Source organism: Canis lupus, chromosome 4, assembly GCF_011100685.1.
Source record: "Canis lupus familiaris isolate Mischka breed German Shepherd chromosome 4, alternate assembly UU_Cfam_GSD_1.0, whole genome shotgun sequence".
Taxonomy (NCBI): domain Eukaryota; kingdom Metazoa; phylum Chordata; class Mammalia; order Carnivora; family Canidae; genus Canis; species Canis lupus.
The window spans coordinates 67,550,501-67,572,232 of record NC_049225.1 but is presented as its reverse complement, the minus strand read 5'-3'; the positions used below and the strand labels follow the sequence as shown (position 1 = coordinate 67,572,232).

At 41.2% G+C, this 21,732-nt stretch overlaps 1 protein-coding gene across 4 annotated transcripts; it reads right to left on the bottom strand.

Annotated features, from left to right (window-relative positions):
• Positions 1-563: 563 nt before the first annotated feature.
• On the bottom strand, positions 564-20,969 carry HMGCS1 (3-hydroxy-3-methylglutaryl-CoA synthase 1). 4 transcript variants are annotated; one of them, XM_038535173.1, is made up of 13 exons: positions 20,816-20,934; positions 19,766-19,944; positions 14,989-15,049; positions 9,869-10,326; positions 9,432-9,557; positions 8,748-8,912; positions 7,475-7,640; positions 6,360-6,530; positions 5,293-5,399; positions 3,942-4,067; positions 3,548-3,711; positions 2,558-2,661; positions 564-741 (listed from the first exon to the last, which is right to left on the bottom strand). In XM_038535173.1, exons 2-12 carry the CDS (start codon positions 19,818-19,820, stop codon positions 2,572-2,574), a joined length of 1,689 nt encoding a protein of 562 aa, XP_038391101.1. In that variant the 5' UTR covers positions 19,821-19,944; positions 20,816-20,934; the 3' UTR covers positions 564-741; positions 2,558-2,571. The 4 variants fall into 4 exon arrangements, with proteins under 4 accessions (XP_038391101.1, XP_038391100.1, XP_038391102.1 ...); XM_038535172.1 differs by lacking the exon at positions 564-741 and having other exon boundaries at positions 876-2,661; positions 20,816-20,932; XM_038535174.1 differs by lacking the exons at positions 564-741; positions 19,766-19,944 and having other exon boundaries at positions 876-2,661; positions 20,816-20,969.
• Between the last annotated feature and the right edge of the window lie 763 nt (positions 20,970-21,732).

The window sequence follows — 21,732 nt, the reverse complement described above, 5'->3', positions numbered from 1 at the left end:
TCCCTACTCATGCTTGCTTTCTCTCTAAAATAAATCTTAAAACATGTGGCTCTTGCTGACAGTAGGCCATTTTATATGGGCTGTAAAATTTGCTTTTAATCTTTATTTTTATTATTTTTTAAAGATTTTATTTATTCATGAGAGAAAGAGAGAGACAGAGACATAGGCAGAGGGAGAAGCAGGCTCCATGCAGGAAGCCTGATGCGGAACTCGATCCTAGGACCCCCAGGATCACGCCATGAGCCCAAGGCAGATACTTAACTGCTGAGCCATCCAAGCATCTCTGCTTTTAATCTTTAATTGCAACCCTTAATCTTAGGTTATTTTAAGGAAAATATAGTAATTTTCTTCATAAATACTTATGGCAAAGTTTATACATATTTACTACCCACTTGGGAGTTAATGTCTTTGTCTCCAGTTTAAGGATAACGTATTATCAGTACAAATTCTTCTATGTTAGATAAATAGCTCCTTGAAGGCAAGACCATATATCTTGTTTTTTTTTTTTTTTTTTAATTAAGATTTTATTTACTTATTCATAGAGACACAGAGAGAGAGAGGCAGAGACGTAGGCAGAGGGAGAAGCAGGCTCCATGCAGGGAACCCGACGTGGGACTCGATCCTGGGTCTCTAGGATCACACCCTGGACTGAAGGCGGCGCTAAACTGCTGAGCCACCCGGGCTGCCGTCTTGGTAACTCTTTAATTCAGAGTGCCTTGCTTATATCAGGTTTTCAAATGTCTGTTGAATGATGAACAAATAAATTAGTGAATGAATGAACTGAAATGAAACAAATACCCATACTTTGAAATAGCACATTAGCTGATTTTTGCCTAAACTGTTAGTTCAAGAGGGAAAAAGAATACACACATATCTGAAATATTTCTCTAAAACTTTATTCAAAGTTATTCACCTCACTGTTAATAAGGTGTACAGTTAATGCTCTGTGCCAATATTACGAGGCTTGCCCATTGCCGGCAATGGACTTTGAGAAAAACCCATTTCCTGACACCCAAAAGTTAAATTACTCTTTTCAAAACATACCAAACTCCCAATACTTGTGAAAGTATTACATGCACCATTTTCCCATTAATCTTTAAATGTGAACTTACATTATTAATCTACATCAGTGGATGTTAAAATGAAGTCATTTTAACAAATGGACTGTACAAATCAAAATACCACTAGTTAATATTAGACAAGAGTATTTTACAAACACTACATTACATATTACCTTGCAATTTGAAACATTACAGTTCATGTTTGTGTAAGTTTATTTTAGATAACTGAAACTTCACAGAATTTAACAGCAAATAAAGTTTAAAAAATTTAGTTCTGTACATTAGTTCCAACTATCTCTATTTTACAGTCTATAAGGCTCATGTCATAGTTCAGCACCAAAAAGATCTACAAAACTGTCTAACCAGTCTTCTTATTCATTTCATGTGATAGTATTTTTTTAAGTGAAAGTCTGAAAAAATGCTTTATAAATCCTACTCCCAGACCTTGAAATGGAATACTTTTTTTGGCCGTTCATACTATATAAAACTTGGGTTGTCCTTTTATTTATTTTCATTGAAAAGATACCAGAAAAAGGGAAAAGAAAGGAAAATAACACTTATACCGTGAATTTAGGCTGTCAGTCTGTAAGTTGAATTTATAACACTGAAGCATCACAGGTAACCTAACAATGCCCTGTGCCCCATCCTTCTATTTTGTTTTAAAATTTTAAAAGGCAGCCAGAAAAAATTTTTATTTATTCTTTAAAATAAGGCGCAAAGAAGGATTGCAACAACTTCCTCATACACCGCTTCACTACCATCTCCACCTTGAACCAAGGATTCCAAAGCTGACCCAGAGCTATGTCCATAGTTTCCCAGTGTACCACGCGGTCTATACCAGACGTCTGCTCAATGCTAGCATCTCTCTGTTCAGAGGTCATTACAATAACTCGTCACTGCTGGCCTGGATTTAAAGCAACATTCCAGTTTCCAGAACCAGTGTTACCATCCCAACTCTTCTCCCTCTTTAGGATTTATAAATTATAGAAAAAGAGTATATTTGTCTTGCCATTTTTAAACAGGGTTTGTGCATATCACATTTTAAGACTACATTCCATAAACTAGAAACTTTTTTTTTTTTTTTCAAAAACCAGATACTTTCACTAAGCTTGTTGGTTCAAAGTACAAAAGTCTTACATGTTTAAAAAAATTAAAATTGGAGACTAGTACCTCTGCTTTCTTCGCCTGAAGCACACAATTCATGATACCACATTCAAAAACTAAGCTTCATGCATACGAATGGCCAGAGAGGTATGAAGTTTACAGAGCCCTTAAACATCATTCCCGTACATTAAGCACTGGCTGGACCACAACAGGAAGCGTGTGAGCAAATTGAGCAAAGAACTCTCCCAAGAACACGATAGTTTTCCAGGCTTCATGTCAGTCACATAAAAAGTTACACAACATGTAATCCTTTAAAACTGTCCCCAGACATCCCATTCCCAGAACTGTTCCTATACAGACCCCCCACCCCAACCCGCACAGAAGTTTTCCACCTCACAGAAGTATCTTAATGCTCCCCGTTACTAATGACAGCTGCTTCGGCTTCTGCTGCTGTGGCAGGGAGTCTTGGCACTTTCTTAGCAGGACTTGGGATATGCTAAAAATCAAAGGAAAAAAAACTTGTCAACTCTCATAGCAGTTTTTTTGTTTTTTAAAAAGTCATTGTGTTAAATTCTACTAAGAAAAAAACTGAGAAGGGACAACTTTGGAGAGGTTTATGCTAAACATATATATTCTATAGAACTTTTTGTGGAACTAAACAGCCATTCTTTACTTTATGGTGAAGTTATTAGACAAATATTCCTAGAACAAGGAAGAGAAGGAGGCCACAGAGACCCACCACACACAGCATTCTACTTGTTACTCTTGCATTCCCAACTCTGACTCAGGTGGCCCGACTAGCTACTTCATCGGTGTAATAACAAGAAGAAAGACTATGCATCCTTCACATTGGTGCTGAACAGATAAAAGAAACAACTTCAGGGTTATATATAAAGTTCTCAGTTCAAATTGGGGCCATGATCCTTGGCAAGTCATTTAACTTTTCGCAGCTTCGTCTCTAAAATGGGAATAATACCATTTACCTCAAGATGGATTTTTTAAGGATTAAATTAGAAAATGTAAATAAAATCCCTAGCATATAATAGGAATTCAAATCCTTGCTATTAGTGTTACTTCTTGATAATCTGCAGAGAGATTTGACAATGGCCTAAGATGAGAAGGGCTCCAAACTCCGCTCTCACCTAGACATGACCACAAATGGGCCTTCTCTCTACATCAGTCTTCCTTTCAATATTGGTATTATTAACAAAACCTAGTCTTTACTGCGTGTTTTAAAAATGTTAATAATTATAAATGCAAAGCTCATTCTTTATCAACATTCCTTTAAGCTGCTCAGTCTCAGGTCCTGAAGCCCTGAGATCTGAGGATGGAGACTTCTCAGCCTGTCCAAGGCCGAGCAAAACACGAGGAGCTTCACCTACCTCAGTGGCTGCACTTGAATGTACGAGTCCTACTCCTTCACCCAGAGTATCCTCACTGGGGGAGGGGCGCCGGGCATAGGTCCTCCTGTGCTTCTCATCCACTCTGACGAGGTACCAGGTCCCTTCGAAGAGGGAATCTACTGAACTCTGAGGAATATAGTTGACTAAAGGAAAAGCAGAGAACATGAAACATTAGTTAGGATACATAAGTCACTTGGTAATAAAACTAGAGAAAAGTTGCCTATTTCCCCACAATTTTCACTGATAACACATTAGTACAGAATAAAGCCTAGACACCCTTATCTTATATGTAACATGTTTCAGGTTATTAGAGCCTTCTCCAGTAGGCTTTGGGTGTATACCTCTATGTTTAAACACAACTTAATATTTTTACCCAAGTGATGAGTGTCCTCTCTGAGCTTCATGTTTTCAGCAAAGACATCTGGTGCCACACAAGTTCTTGAGTCAAGTCTTGATTTGAGGTCACATAAACTTGCTGTTATTTTATCAAGAGCAGACCCTAAAACAGTAAATCCCAATATTAAAAGAGAATTTTTTTTAAAGATTTATTTACTTATGAGAGACAAGGGGCGGGGGGGGGGCGGGGCGGGCAGAGACACAGGCAGAGGGAGAAGCAGGCTGCATGTAGGGAGCCCGACGTGGGACTTGATCCCGGTGATCCCGGGACTCCACCATCATGTCATGGGCCAAAGGCAGGTCTCAACCGCTGAGCCACCCAGACGTCCCAAAAGAGAATATTTTTATATTCTCTTAACTGACTGGGTGGCGCAGTCAGTTAAGTGTCTGACTCCTGACTTATGCTCAGGTTATGATCTCAAGGTTGTGGGTTCGAGCTCCACATCAGGCTCTGCACTGTGTGTGGATCCTGCTTAGGATTCTCTCTCCCTCTCTCTCTGTCACTCCTCATAGCCCCCCACAATCTCTATTGGAAAAAAAAAAAAAAAAAGGCAAAAGTAGCACATCCCAAAACTTGAAAATGCTGCCAAAAAGAAAAAAAGCTTTCCATTTCTTGAAGTACCAGATACTACTTAGGTGGAAGAGAAAATGGTATCTGTTTGGCACAGCTCCCTATGGTCTCTGACTAGACATTTGTTCAGTATCAGCCAAGAGACAAATCAGGAAATAGATGGGATGTTAAACTACAAATAACTTATTGTCCATAGTCAACCTGACACAGTTTTAGATTAATGTCAAGTCTTCCATCAGTTTTTCTCCATGTTTTTGCTCCTTCCTGTTCAAGAATATAAGACAAGACCATAAACCTATAAAAATTAGGTATGTTGTATGAAACGAAACCACAAGAAAAGACTTGGTATTACTCATTCATATGATCAGGCTCCACAGCTGCCTGCATTAGACAGATCTGCTTCCCTTACCCTCCCGACTGCACCTCCCCTGGTTATAAACACTTTACAAATGAGAATAAAATAAAGTTACTTGCTGGAGACAGAAAAATCAGACATTGTGCCATAAAAAGATTTTTTCAGCTCATTATATATTTTTTCTGACTTGGAAAAAAGGGAAGCTCTCCCAACGCAGATAATCCTGCCATTTACCCAGTTAAAGTGGATTCTTAGAGAGTAAAAATCTGGCTACGTTGAAAGAAATGAAGATACAAATGTAATGGTCTATGGGGCAGATTCAAGTGCTTGCTTGAGGAGTCTGCTCAATCAACCTTAGCACAGTAGGTCACAACATGTTCTTGTTAGAAGAGCTGCGTTTACCTGGTGTGGCATCTTGTGTAACTCTAAGGGAGTACAGGGTGGCAGCCAAACCAGAACCGTAAGAGAACACACCAATCCTCTTTCCTGCCAGCTGCTGAGGGGAGTACCTGTGTAGGGGGAAGAAAAGTTATTAAAAAGTCTCACTGATCCTTTCTCTCTCTCTCTGCCCTTTCTCTTTCTCTCTCTCTCTCTGTCTCTATGAATGAATAAATAAAATCTTTAAAAAAAAAAAAGGGGCGGGAGCCCCGGTGGTGCAGCGGTTTAGCGCCGCCTGCACCCTGGGGTGTGATCCTGGGGACCCTGGATCGAGTCCCATGTCGGGCTCCCTGCATGGAGCCTGCTTCTCCCTCTACCTGTGCCTCTGCCCCTTTCTCTCTCTCTCTGTCTCTATGAATGAATAAGTAAAATCTTAAAAAAAAAAAAAAAAGTCTCACTGAGGGGCGCCTGGGCGGCTCAGCTGGTTAGGCATCTATCTGCCTCAGGTCATGATCCCGGGGTCCTGGGATCAAGTGTGGCATGGGGCTCCCTGCTCTGTGGGGGGTCCGCCCCTCCTCCAGCTTGTGCTCTCTCTCTCTCTCTCTCTCAAAAAAAAAAAAAAAAAAAAAAAAAAAGCCTTTATAAGTAAATAAATAAAAATTAAAAGTCTCACTGATCCAAAACTACAATGTGTGGGAAGACAGAAGTTAAGAGCAAAAATTCATCCGGTGGCCTTAGGAAGTGGACCTAAAGCTCTACAACAGACCAAAACCAAGAGTCTTTATCTTTTTGGTAATGATGGGGCTTACGAAAGTCATTATGCCATAAAATAAGTTACTTTGTCAACTAGGGGTTTATGGTTCAACTGTAGGTCAAGAATAAGATCATGAGAACAGCAGCCAGGGAAGCCAGCATGAAATGAAGTACTCAGGAGTAGCTTCATCCCATTTATCCTTAAATCAATGGACAGTAGCCTCAAGAATCTGGATGTCATCCTGTGATCTGCCACCAACATGCCTGACCCCAACGTTGGTCTTCAAAATCTAACATCCCCAAATAAGAGGAGATAGGCAGCTGAAATATGTACTTACTGTGCTAGAACAGAAGCGAGGGAGCCATAAACAGACGATGTGTACATATTTCCATTTTGATTTGACACAAGCAAAGATGCCTTTGTTTTCTGATTAAAGAGTTCAGCACTAGCCTTCATAAATGCCTTTTCCACATCTCTATCAAAGTAGGTATCTTCTAATTTAACATCCCTGAAACATTTAGAAAAAAGGCCATCTTACAATGTTCAAAGACTACATTTTTATTATAGTAGCCAATGTAACTAATATTCTAATCTGCCTGTATGATTTGCTTTCCCTATTTATTAAAAGCCAAGTAGTAACAGGTTAATTGCCGTGGAAGATGTAACAGTTGTACACATTAGGTCCTTTTTGTCAAATCTTTGTATAACCAAGTTAAGACAACTTAATTCTAATGGGTTAATAAATTCCCTAAAACTCTATTGTCACCAAACAGAATACACTATACTATTTCAAGTCCATCATAATGCCTATTTAGTTAGCAAAGTCAGGATATTGCAGAAGCTGAGTCTTAAAAGTTGAGTAGAATTTATTAGATGTAGAAGGGACAGGGTGACTTTAACAGGCACGGCAGGGAACTTTAAGTGGGGAAATGTGGAAGGAGCATGAAAGCAGACTTCAGTAGTGGCGGCGCATGGCATGGGATGGGACACAGGCGCTGGAGAGGAGATTTCAGAGGCTGGAGTAGTAAATATAGGCCCCATGGGGCTCTATTATCATGGTGACAGAGGGAACAGAACTAAAAGGAGGAAATCAGAAAATAGGAGTAGAAATGACTAAAGAATTCATGTAGATAAACTACCAGTTCTCTGGGACTCAGTTTCTTCTACTTTAGACTAGATGACTTTTAAGATCCAATTAACTTTAAAATGTTCATGTCTATAGGGATCCCTGGGTGGCGCAGCGGTTTAGCGCCTGCCTTTGGCCCAGGGTGCGATCCTGGAGACCCGCGATCGAATCCCACATCGGGCTCCCGGTGCATGGAGCCTGCTTCTCCCTCTGCCTGTGTCTCTGCCTCTCTCTCTCTCTCTCTCTCTGTGACTATCATAAATAAATAAAAATTAAAAAAAAAAAATACACAAAGAAGAAAAAAAACCCTAACAAACTTCTCTTACCCAAAGGCTTCCAGGCCACTATATATACTATTTTTATCTCTGTTCTGGTCATTAAGGAAGTCATTCAGCAACATCCGAGCTAGAGACTTCTGAACCAGCTTACAGTAGGGCGAGTGGAAGATCATGAAACCAAAATCATTCAAGGTAAAATCTTTATCATTTCCCTCTGCAAGAGAAATCCAAAGAAATTATGAAATTCACTTTAAAACACTAACTTTTGAAGTATGATTTTAGAACAAGGCTAAGATGTTCTTCTATCTTTAAACAGCAACCAAAAATAAACTGTATAATGAAATTATCTCTATGGCTTAAAATGCATATCAAAAAGACACCCAGAGACAGAACACTACCCATCACTACATCACTGTTTTCAAACCTCAGAGCTTAAGAGTCTGTAATTAATTTAGTGGGTTGGGCCTGTTTTTTGTTTTTTTTTTTTTTAACCTTACGGTATTTTTTAATGAAATAGAATAGAGTAGAAAATAGCTGTGTAACCTGTGGCATGGTAAGTAATTTCATGATATTTTTGTGTGAGTTTAGCACATACAGAGAGTGTAGAGTGTACTACTCACTGTGGGTCCCAGAAAGTTAGAAAATCACTGTCCTGTTAAATACCATCAAAAGTATGACATTTTACACACTGCAAGAATGCTTCTTCTCTAGGACTACTCAATCCTACTGTGTCATTCAATACTTTTTTTTTTAAACCTCTCTTACAGCCTATAGAATGCAGATCTATGAAAAAGCCTAATTTATATGATACTGTGTGTTTTAATGGCATTAATTCAAACATTGTCTTTTTGAGTATCTCAAGAACATTTTCAGGGTTAAAGACAGAGATTAATGAGGATACTGCAAAAGCAAGGATGAATTCATAGGTCAAATGCAAACAGGCTGTAGGGGGATGGGGGTCAACATCGGTAATTTATTTTCATTAGAGTTTGCTCTGGATCACAGTTGCAAACTAAAGCCTTGTAAAAACACCTCTCCCAAAAGATGAACAAAATTCAGGTTACTTTCTTTGCCTCAGTGTTGATTTTTTTTACTGGGGGTAAGCCTAAGCATTTCTGCACAGATACACCTCATTTTCAAAGCTTCCCTGTTTCCCTAAATTACACATTCCCAGAATCTGTGGGGAAATGCTATCTGGTGGAAGGAATGGTTCAAGGACACTAATGAAGGATGCCCACAAGGCAGTGTCTCACTGAAGACACTCAGCACATTACACTGCCCTCAACGGACGTCAAAACCAAGGGAAATGGATGAAACGCACCTTTCTGCCACTGGGCTCGGATCTTTTTGCGGTAGACAGAGTAGCAGCGGTCTAGTGCACTGAGGTAGCACTGTATGGAGAGTTTGCCATCTACTATAGGATATTCCGAAAGCATGTCAGGCTTGTAAAAGTCATAGGCATGCTGCATATGTGTCCCACGAAGTCCTATGAGAACAAGAAAGGAAGAGGACATGTATATCTGCAACCTGATGTTTGTATGTTAGTCAGCAGATTGCCTTGTTCCTAAAGCATCTAATCAACTCTTGCCACTTGCAGTATGGAAATCACAAGGTGGAACCAACACATAACTGAAAAGAAACATTACAGTATCCATGGACAGGCCTCAGACTCCTTTGATACACAACATTTTATACAAGTTTCCTACCTCTAACTGGAAGATCACAATTGCTCTACTGAACTGAAAACAAATGAAACTTGTCACTAATGAGTGACAGTGGGCAAGTTACTCCTCTGTTCTTACTTATACCCATTTTCTCTGTAAAATGAGAATGACATTACTTACCTCATAAAGTTGTTATAAAGACTAAATATGCTAACATGCATATTTAGCAGGTAGTAACTGCATTTAATGAATACTCAGTACTAGTTTCTATTTGTACTTTCAACTTTCTTGGCATACTTTGTTTTAATAAAAAAAAGAAATCCGCTCCCCCAAACACTCACCTCGGTCAAAAATTAAAGGCGCATTTGGCCCAATTAGCAGAGCAACAGCTCCCACTCCACCTGTAGGTCTAGCATTTCCTGTGGCATATACAGCAATATCTCCCGCAACTACCAGGGCATACCGTCCTGAAAAAGATTTTTGTTAATATGCAAGAAGGTGATCACCACTAAAAGTATCATACATATACACTGAAGTCTTCTGTTTTTCTAAAATATGCTTTCCCATCTTTGGCAAAGGAGAAAAAAAAATGTAAATCTTTATAATTCTGTCCTACATGTTAAAGAGAACCAGTTTATAATTCAGGTAAGTTGAAAGAGGTACATTTCTGACCATATTCAAACAAGCATAACTGGTAAATTCACATATGGCATTAATTAAAAGGTCATGTGGGCCTGCGCATCCTCAAGGAGAGTTTCTTTGGAATAACGTAACATACCATCCCAGGAGCTGGACTCAATCCAATTAACAGCATTGAAGACAGCGGCTGTGCCTCCATAGCATGCATTAGTTGTATCTATTCCTTCTATATCTGTGTTCCCAGACTCCTCAAAGAGCTGCATCAAATTAGTCTTCACGGATTTTGATTTGTCAATGATTGTCTCTGTTCCAACTTCTAAACGCCCAATGCAATCATACGAAAGGCTATGTCTCTCCATAAGGTTCTGAACCACAGTCAGGCAAAGAGAGTTGATATCTTCTCTATCCGTGCAGAAGCCCATCTTGGCCTGGCCCAAGCCAATAGTATACTTTCCAGCATCTACACCATCATATTTTTCCAACTCTGCTTGATCAACATATTGAGAAGGAAAATAGATCTCAAGGGCAACAATTCCCACATCTTTTGGCCAGCAGGCTTCTGCATTCAAAGGAAGTGACCCAGGCATGGTGAAAGAGCTTTAGAAAGAAAAACAGAAGAAAACATCATTCTAGGTTATAAATTCCAGACTGTCAAGTTCAAACTTAAGAAATCAACATTAGGAGTTCAACTATCACCTGAAATGTTAGTTTCTAAGTTTAGTATACTTCATCCAGGGCAATTTTATTATTATTATTTTTTTAACTGAAGTATCGTTGACACACAATGTTACATTTGTTTCAGATATACAACAGAGTTATTTGACAACTCCATGCATTATGCTATGCTCGCCATAAGCGTAGCCAGCGTCTGTCACCATATAATGCCATTACAATACCATTAATTATATTGGGGCAATTTTAATATGTGGAGGTAGCAATTATAGTATGAATGGAACACTATTATTTATAATTATTGTCTTAGAAAGATTTGCACTTTATTTAAAACCAGACCTCTTCAGGGGCACCTGGCTGTATCAGTCGGTGGAGCATGTGACCCTTGATCTCAGGGTTGTGAGTTCAAGCCCCAGGTTGGGTGGAGATAACTTAAAAATAAAATCTTTAAAACAAACAAACAAAGCCACCTAGACCTCTTTAGATTAAGACATGATACTTAAAGGTAAATATAAGAGTCTTCTACTATAAAGAGCTATAAGATATAAGAATACAATGACCATTTAGTAATATGGTCCACCAATCAGAATTCAAGTACCTGATCTATTCCCGGCCACCCAAGAAAGTTTAAATAAGTCAGCCAGTCATTCATCATGGATATATTCTTCATTGATCTAAACAATCTCAGCAAGTAGAAAAGGCACACTATGGAAGTCTACAAAGTCCATCTACACCAGGCCCCTGATACTGTAAAGAGCCCCTCTCCTCTGCCCAGAACCCAATGATTAAAATTTTACGCAAAAATAAGTTCCAGGACCCATAAGAGGGTCATATGCCAATATCCCATGCTTTCTACAGCTAAAATACGGGCAATAAATGACCACAGAATAACAAAAAATCACTTAGCTTCTAAATCAGGAGATAAACCCAAACTGACTCAAATTTGAAAACTGGTAATCCACATATTATTTGTGTGGCAGCTAGAGAACACCTCTTAAAACCAACTCTTCTATCTTAAAAAGGGCACTACAAAGACTGTTGCCACACTGTAAATACTTTCAGTAGTATCTAGATTTACCAACAGTAAGTTAAATGTGCTAGCCACTTAAGACCATTGATATGTGTGTATGAGCAAGTCACATAACTTATCAGAACCTCCTCAATTTGTTTAGAGACTGTATTAATCAGGAAAAGTTATTCTAGGTATTTCAAATAGGGGAGAATTTAATACAGGGAAATGGTTACAAACTTGTTGGCAGAGCTAGAGGAGCAAAGGGAGAAGGTGGCTATTCAGATCCCAAAAGCTCATACTCCTAACTAAAGCTGCTGGAGCACTTCTGCTGCAGAACTAGGGTCTACACATCTTCCCCCCCACCTCCCGCCTCCCCGCTCCTTCCTGCTGACAAAAACAAGCAGGTCTCTTCTTCCTAACTTCTAATCTCACTTTAGTGAGATGGGCAGTCCATCCAGAACCCAGTTGGCATAGGAGTCAGAAAATACAGTTATCAGGCTTTGAAGAATGGCATAGCCTATTAGTTTTAGAGACAGAATTTTCCTCCCTTTTAAACTTCTACAACTTAATTTCCTTTTTAGGCATCACATAATTGGAAGGTGCTACTTAAGTGACAGGATTTCAGGTCTTCATTGACCTAAACGTCTTAGCTTATGAGAGCTACCTGAGTCCTACCCTTTCACCAACTCACTACTACTTCGACTCCTAAAAATGAAGTAAAATCCCATATTTATGTCATTTGTCCTCTGCCACTCTGAAAACTCTAGTATAGTATCGGTATGAAATTAGAGACTATTGCCTTGGTCAGTTGTTAATTACTGAAGCCTTGAAAGAACATTGAAAGCAGAGAAGTTATCCTTAAATCATGTAATCCACCCTTAGCCTATAAGTCATCAAGTATATTAAAACCTAAAAAATAAGCACCTAGAAATATAATCACAAAATCTAAGTTAAAGATCTTAAAGGATACCACTGAATCTTCCTTCCAAATATACAAATTTTATTTATGTTTTTTCATTCATTCAAACAATGACAACATGTTACACGCCAAACATGTGGGATAAGTTTCATAAGAGATAATCCTTGCCCTTTCAACTAGTCACCATTTTTATGTATAAGATATAAACAACTAATAATAAACAAGTGAAATAACAATCACATTATGTTCCAAGAACTACTTAATTCAGCCTGGAGGCCAGGGAAAGAGTAGGAAGGGAGGCTTCTTGGTTACTGGTGCTGACTTGAGTCTTCAGAATGATTAAGGAGTAATCAGTAAAGCTCTGCTGAAGCAAATGGTGGTAGGAGATTTTCAACAGGGTGGACAATACACAAAAAGGCACAGTACAAAGAGCTACAAAAAGTTTTGCTAATTTACTGAAGTGAAATGTGAGGATCAGTGAATAGATCACGCAAGCAGTACGTCAGGAGAACTGGATCAGGGTCAGGACATAATGGTTCCGGTATGCTGATGTTAGGGAGCTTCAATTTCATAATGAAGACAATAAGGAGCCATCAAACCATTTTAGACAGGAATAACTTGGTCATATTCATGTCCAGATCAATGTTTCTCCAACTCTGGAATCAATTTGGTGGATGGCAAACAATGTATTTTAAAATGTAGTAGAAAAGGACAGAAAATAATCAGATTGCATGGCACACAGTAATTAAAGAATTTTTCCACGAAAATTCTGTTTCATTCATTCACACATATCCTAGGTTGCAATATAAAGTATATTTCTTACTGAAGGTCATAGTCAAAAAAGCTTGCGAGTCACCGTTTTGGCATAATCACTAGTGCCACCCAGAGAATGGATTTGGATTAGGGAGCAGATATGGAAGTCCAGTTAAGACAGGTTATGTACTAGAGCAATTACTACATGAGGGGTGAGGGAGCAGCTTCAAAAAATAGGGAAGCCAAGTGGCAGAAATTGTGATTGGCTAGAAGTTAGGAAAAGAAGGAAGTGTTTAGGATGGCTCCCAGATTTCCAGCCTCAACTGTTTCACAGCTTCACATGCTTACTATCACATCAGCTAAGTGAACAGAGAAGCGCCTCTTTACTCTACTCTTTCCTCTCTTCCACGACAACCTCTCAGTTTATGCTCATCTAAACTGCGCTACACTGAAGTTGAAATAAAGACATAAAGGGACTCAAATATCACTAGGCAGATTCTAAGTTTAGAATAAACTACGATTAAGTCCTCTGCATAATCAATAGAAAAGAGCTCTACAACTAGAGAACCAGTCCGTATCTTTTAAGAGGAACCCCTCCTATATGCTACCCTCTAAACTGCCAAACCAGAGGCAGTAGGATTACCCACCTTCCCAGCCTTTCCCACAAGGTTACCACCCTGGATCCTCTCTACTCTTCAAACTGCTCTAAACACACTGAGGATAGTGTGATTTTCCCTGCTTGGACCAGTAACTTGCAATGCTTTTAGAAATAAAATGGACAAGTATATACAATCTTCTGAAAGTATAAGCCAGTTTATTAAAAGCCACAATGCAGGGCTTTGATTCCAGAATTAATCTCTATTTACCATAATCTGACTAGCTCTGATCAGTTCTTGTATTATTGCACTTAAGAAATAAGGTGTAACTATTATTCTTAAACTCCAAGAGGTTAAAAATAAGTCCCTTGTTTCACTTGGGGCGGGGGAATGTAGCTTAACTAACCCACCCACATCACGTTCAAAGTGAATCCTGACTCTGATCGTGGTGTGGAAGAAATTTCTACATTATCTGACTCAGTCTTTATTGCTCATTCTCTGAGGGGTTTTGATAGCCAATATGTTCTCCCTATACTCCTGATAAAAAGCTGTCCCATTTGAAATATTTAGCTTTTGATTGAAATTAAGGAGGCATAAGATTAAGCAGGAAAAGAATGGAAAATTAATACAGGGAAATAACTGTTTCTATAGCATTTCAAGTAACAAAAAATTTGATACAGTTTCTGATCTGTAATCTTTACTTTTAACTATCCTATTAAGGTATGCTCTTATGCTGTCCTCTCAAATGCTCTCTGAAATAGACCAGATACAGTAAGAAAAAGAAAAAGGCCAACTAAAGATCTGAGATGTTCACATTATGGTGTTAACTCCATACACAATAGGGTATTCTAGTTAATTCACTATTCTAAATAATCACAGACAGAAACATTTCTAAATAAAATATAGTCTAAAAACCTGACAGCTTAAGAAATTATCTGCATATATTTTTAACTTTTTGCTGATAAAAAGCATTTTTCAGAGCATTGTATCCACAATTAAAAAAAAAAAAAAAATCTAAGCCAGATAATGGGATTCTGTATTTATAATAAAGTATGTAAATTTTCTCTTTAGAAAGGGTAAAAAAAATTAGTTTCTAGATTTAAAACAGTAGTCTAATAATCACAAAGTTGGACAGTCTCCCAAAGCACTACACCATTAATTAATATTTAAAGATAAAGTAACTCCATAATGGATTTTAAGAATGTGTGGGTCACATGAGTGGTTATTTGCCCTGGGATAAAAATTCAATTTCCCCCTTTCATTTAGAGAGGAAGGCTTTCCTTCAGCAGCATGCTAGGATGCCATACCTGTGTGAGGAATAAAGAACTGCAGTCTCCAGGTCTGTCCCTCTGTTTCCTCCTCCAGGCACTAGGAATTTCAAATAAGAACTTCTTTTAAAGTCATAAATCACCACAGAAATTCAAATAATGAATCCAATTCAGAGTTAAACATTTCTTTGTCCAATTATATTACTACATAGAACTGATTTTGACTTTGCTAGAAATATGGTAAAGCTCATAAAACTTTTTCCCCCTTTGAGATTCTCCCATTCAAGAGCTTGCTCTAGGGGTCCCTGGGTGGCTCAGGTCATAATCCTGGGATCAAACCCTGTGTCGGGCTTCCTACTTTGTGAGGACTCTGCGTCTCCCTTTGCTTTCCCCCCACTGGTGTTCTCTCTCTCAAATAAATAAAATCTTAAAAAAAAAAAAAAGAACACTTAGGAGTTTGTGGCTTTAGCAATTTGTACCTCTGAGTTCATCTATAAAATGGAGTTAATACCTGCCCTCTCAGGTGGTTGAGAAGATAAACTATGTGGATAACGCTTTGTAATAATATAAAGCATCAATACATCATTATCCTAGTTCTTAGTATTTCTCAAACAAAACATGTATCTTTCTAGTAGTAAGACCTAATTACCTACATTTATTTGATCTTATGCTCCTGACCTTCAACATGTCCACCTTACCCTCCCCAACCTTTTAAAAGTGATTTTTCCCAAACTGTGCTGGTAATAAAAAGATAAGCATGTGGTATCAAAAGAAAAGAGCATTATGCTTTATCATCATTTAAGTTATGTGGAGATAAAATGGGAAGGTGACACCAGCGCACTCACCTCAGTCTATCTGTTCTGAAGGATTGTTTTTTGTGTTTTTTTGTTGTTGTTATTCTGAAGGATTGTTAACTTGAGACAACAACAGTTCTTGTGCTTAATGAAAACGCAATTACCTTTGCTATTTAACTACTGGCAAATTGAGCATCCGTGCTTGCCTGATTAGTCAGAGACTACATTCAGTCGTCTGAATTACTTTTAGTAAATAATTTAGTAAGATTTCTTTGACATGATTAGATCATTTGAGTGCTCTTTAGATTTCATCCCTTTTACTACATTGAGTTTACCCTTCCCCCCGCAAATAAATAAGCCCTGAACTTTGTAGGAAAAGAGAAGACTTCTACATTCCAAGAGACCTCTTTGATTACAGAATTATATATACAGGGGATCCCTGGGTGGCGCAGTGGTTTGGCGCCTGCCTTTGTTTTGGCCCAGGGCGCGATCCTGGAGACCTGGGATCGAATCCCACGTCGGGCTCCCGGTGCATGGAGCCTGCTTCTCCCTCTGCCTGTGTCTCTGCCTCTCTCTCTCTCTCTCTCTCTCTCTCTGTGACTATCATAAATTAAAAAAAAAAAAAAAAGAATTATATATACACTTTGAGAAAATAACCTATATTTTGTTCTTTATTATCTTCAACTATGCTTTTGTAACCTGCAAATTAAGTAGACCACAGGGACTGGTTCTCACTGGTGGGGGGAAAACATGATTCCCCCTCCAGGTTGGGACTAAGTAACTTAGTAATATTTCTTCTTGAAACCATATTATATATATGCATTTGATGCTATTTCCATCAAGGAAATTTCCCCTGAACTGCCAATATTCCCTCTTTCAATTTTGATTATTTCAGCTGAGGAGAGTTTAGGTGGGGCAAGCAGGGGCAGAGACAAGAGGAGGAGGGGAGGGGAAGAGGGGGAAGAGAGGAGGACTTTAGAGCAAAGAAAAAAACAAAAGAAAGAAGATTCACGAGGACTGCCATGCCTAAGCTCTCGGGAGAGTCCTGGAGGAAAGGAAATGGAGGCTGTAAACGCCACTTTCAGGAACAGTCCATCACGAAGGGATTAGGCTTCCCTTTCTCTTCTGCAACTGCTAGAGGGTTCTTGATCCTGAGATGATCGAAACTGCACTGCCAAAGTCTCCAGCAGGTCATCAGCTATTTGTAACAGAAGGTCTTTTCAGAGCAATGATGGAGGGGGGGGCAGCACAGGTCAGGAAGCAGTTAATGAATGGCAAGCGGCTGGCAGGTTACCACACAGCATGTTTGGAGCCTCTGGAGCCACAATATAGGCATTTTTGCCAAACCTAGTTTGGCAAAGAGAAAAACTGAAGAATGCGGGAGGCTGCTAGCATCAACTAGGTTCATGCAATGAAGCTTTCTTTCTCCTGGGGTTTATTCAGAGTTCTAAATTCCTTCTTTGGGATCCCTCCTCAGCCTTGATTCAAACAAAGAGTCAAAGAAGTTCATCCAGCACACATTTAGGTACATGATAAACAGTAAGCGGTTACCTGCTGATCTTTTTCACTATAACAGGAGAGAAATACAGGACATCCTTTATAATGAGAAAGACCTTTCCTCCTTGGGAAGAAGCAAGCAAAACTACTGGTGAAGGCTTTGCCCATGCCTGTACACTCTGGTCTAGTTCTCTGTTAAAAAAATAGACATTCCGGCCTCTGCCCCAGAGTTCCTGGTCTGCTTATAAATTCTACTTCTATTGCAAGGCCCTACTCTAAGCTACCTCTTCCAGGAAGGTTTCCTCAAGTTTCTCATCAGGGCTCCGCAATTCTACAGCAGGTATAGGTCATTCACACAAAGTCTTCATATTCTACTCCCTGGAAAAATAGTCATGGGCAGTCTTTTGATCCATACTCAATTCCTAGAAGTCTCCTGGGAGAGGGGGCTGTATTTTGATCCTTTTTTGAAATCTCTCTAAGGGGCTCCTGGGTGGCTCAGTGGTTGAGCATCAGCCTTTGGCTCAGTTGTGATCCCGGGGTCCTGGGATTGAATCCTGCATCGGGCTCCCTATGTCTCTGTCCCTCTCTGTGGGTCTCTCATGAATAAATTAATAAAATCTTAAAAAAAAAAAAAAAAGAAAGAAAAAGAAATGTCTTTGAGATCTTGGAGAAAAGGGCATTCAACTGCCATTTTTTGAGGGGCTGAATTTGGAGTTATCATAGTTAGAGGACAAATCTTTTAGATTTAAGTACTTGTACAGCTCTCATCAGTAAGTTCTTTTTGCTATCACATTTTAAATGAGTTGCAGCACCAAACAGTGCCCGGAACGTGTTTAAGAAAACTGGCTTTCTACTAAAAAATGTAGGTGATCCAATGGAATAAGAGAACATGTGTTGCTCTTACCAACATTCCCATATGCACATATCCCCAGTCACAAAACCTGCAACGATGAAGCCTTTGAAAAATTAGCTTCTCTACTGCTTTCATTATACTCAGTTGACAGACAGTAAGTGAGCATCACCATATACCAAGAAGTCTCAGAATGAATAGATTGTTAAGAGTTGAGGGCTACTACCATTCCATTAGATTGAGTAACATATTTTTCAACCTTCTGAATCTGTACCATCATCTTGAGAAATATAAAAATGTCAAACAGGGTGCCTGGGTGGCTCAGTCAGTTAAGCATCTGCCTTCAGCAGATGTGATCCTGGGGTCCTGGGATCCAGCGGTCCAAGGGGCTCCCTGCTCAGTGGGGAGTCTACTTCTTCCTCTGCCTCCCCCCACCTTGTGAGTGCTCGTGCGGTCTCTCTCAAATAAATAAAATCTTTTAAAATAAAATAAAATAAAATTATAAGACTCAGTTCTTTACATGAAACTAAATATAGATTCTGATATATAGTCCATCAAATTCCTCAAACCAGAACCTCAACTGTATCTCCTCTCATTCAGTTCCATTGCCTTTTTTTTTTTTTAAAAGATTTTACTTATTTATTCATGAGACACACACACACACACAGAGAGACAGAGAGAGATAGAGGGGCAGAGAGAGAGAGGCAGAAGCAGGCTCCATGCAAGGAGCCCGACGTGGGACTCGATCCTGGGACTCCAGGATCACGCCCTGGGCCGAAGGCAGGTGCTAAACCGCTGAGCCACCCAGGGATCCCAGCTGTTTTATGGTTTTAAATTATTCTAGAGCACTGAGTAAATACACATTACATCAATTATCAGGGTTTTGCACTTCCTTCCATGAAAGCTATCTAAAATCTCAATCAAAAAGTCTTAAAGTCCATCCCACAGTTAAGAGAAACAAGATGTAAAAGCACTCTGGAGGAATACCTAAGAAAACAAAATCAAAAGCAAGGCCCTGAAATAGCCAGCAGATGACGTGGCCTTTTATGGTACATAAAACATCCTGTAATTTCTCCCCATTGGCAGCGCCTTCCTAAGAATTGGTGTTACCTATTAAACTAGAATTGGATAAAAAGGGCAAATCTACAAATTTAGGAGAGACCTACAAAGGTTAAACACCGAGAAAAGTGCGTCTTTCTCCTTCCCCGTAAAATATACTATCCCTGCCCTCCTTACCCCTACAAAAATAACTGAAATTTTAAAAATATAAAGTTTTGATCAAAGAAAGAACACAAACTGCTTAGAGGTCTCAAGATGCAAAGAACCATTTGGACAGATCCATGTTAAGGGCTTTCAATCTCCCTTCTAACAGAATCTGTACAACTAAAGTCCAAACTCCAACTCAGAAGGAAAAACCTGTTAACTACATGAGCGTCTTCATTTGTCGTGATTTTGTCATTTATCTTGCCATTGTTTTTCAGAATTCAGCAGTGTGATAGAGCAAACATCACTCAGCCACAGCCAGAACACATCATCCAACTGCGGCAGGTTGACGGGAGCATCAGCAGCTGTGGGAAGCGCTGCAGCAGAGGTGAGCGGTGAAAAGAAGCCTTTGATGGCCTAAGGCCAAGGCCACAGGGCAAACATGACAAGCAGAGATAACCTCCTTCATTACCTGTTGTCCACATTCCTCCTCCAGGGAAGCTCAGAGTAATCCTTTTCTCTACCATCCGTCACACAAGGACACGTTTTTTCGAAGACACCATACACTTAGCTTAATCCCCAATCCTCCGTGTGTGAAGGCCCTGCGGGTACCTGCCCACTACATCACAGCAGGTCAGACCGGCTCTAAAACTATTAGCAAGAGGGAGGCACAGGATTTCAGAACACCCAGGAAACCTTTTTTTTTTTTTTTTTTTCCCTTTAACAGGGGCATAGAAAATTCGGAGGCGGGAAGGTAGGTGGGAGGCAGGAACCTGTGATACCCGAAGCAAGCCGACGGAAGCAGTCAGCAGCCCAAGTACTCGTTAAATCACGGTTTTAGGGGGGCACTTGATGGGATGAGCACTGGGTGTTATGCTATATGTTGGCAAATTGAACTCCAATAAAAATAAATAAACATATAAATATTAAAAAAAAATAAATCCCGGTTTTGATGCTTCTCTGCACCTGAGCTAGGGAAGAAAGTCATGCTCGCCCGCTTCCCTTTCCCAGCAACTCTATGTGGCTGCAAGAGGACACACCCCCTGCCAACCTACGAGGCTCCATCTAACCAGGCGTGGTCTTCTCCATCCCTCGGCGTCCACCCTCACCCCAAAGCTCGGGGAACGCCCGGGCAGCCCAGCTCCGGGGGCGCCCCCCGCCCCCCGCCCCTCAAGGCGATCACGGCCGCGCCCCGGCCCCCCGGCTCCCCGGCCCCCGGCTGACTAGGTCACTAGAACCCTCGCCCTCAACGCCCTTTCGCCTTCTCCCTCCGCGACTCCCCAGCCCCCCGTCAAAGCCCCCGCCTGCGGGCCCGGGCGGCTGGCGGGGCGGCCCCGCACCCCGCACCCCGCGGCGCCCGCGCCCCCATCCAGGGCCAGGTCCACGCCTCCGCCCCCGCCCCCCGCCCCCCCGCCGGGACGGAGCTGGAGCTCCTTCGGGCCTAGTCAAGGACACCGCCCGCCCGGCCTTCATCCCGCCCGGCGCCGCGGCAGCCCGGCTCCCCCCGTCGCGGGGCACTCACCCAGACGTGACCGGGCGGCTGCCGGGAAGGGAGCGAGCCACGCAAGGGCAGTACGCGGCGCCTCCCCTCCGCCACCAGCTTTATAGCCGCCGACCCACCCGACTCCCGCACCGCCGGGAGTCGGGGGGAGGCTGGACCGCGCTTCCGGCAGCCAATCGCGGCCCGCAGAGCGGCCCGGCAGAGCCCGCCCCCCCGGCCGGCTTCCGCCAATCCGGAGAGACGTGGAGGCGGGCCCCGGCTAGGGCTTTCCCTCGTGGCTGGAAGGGCGGGGGAAGGGGCGGGGACAAAGCTGGAGGCCCGAGGAAGTGGGGTGAGAGAGTGACGTGCGGTGGCCCGAGAGCCGGCCTGCCAATCACAGAGCGGCGAGAGCCGGCGAGAGCCAACGGGAGCGGAGTGAGAGCCCCTCCGACCAATTGGGGTTCAGTGCGAGGAGACGGGAGCCAATGAGGCCTCCGCGTCCCACCACTGGGGAGAGATGGTCAAGTGTGGGAGGCAAGTTGGTCCCCACTCGAGAGGCTGTCAGGTTGCCTAGCAACAGAGCTGGGCTTCACCTGTACGATTTCTGCAATACTTTATTTGAATTCAATTTTAACGCTCTCTAATTTCCAGAGCGGCCAAAGGCGCCTGCATTACATGTTGGAGCAGGATGTCACCCCGAATTTGTAAATGTGTCCATGTTGTGAACGCTCGGTTTGTGAATATCTAATCCCTCTGTTCAAAGCTACCTTGACAGAAAGGGAGACTTCTGTCATAAATAAAGACTCCTAACTCTGGGAAACGAACTAGGGGTGATGGAAGGGGAGGAGGGCGGGGGGTGGGGGTGAATGGGTGACGGGCACTGGGGGGGGGCACTTGACGGGATGAGCACTGGGTGTTATTCTGTATGTTGGTAAATTGAACACCAATAAAAAATTTAT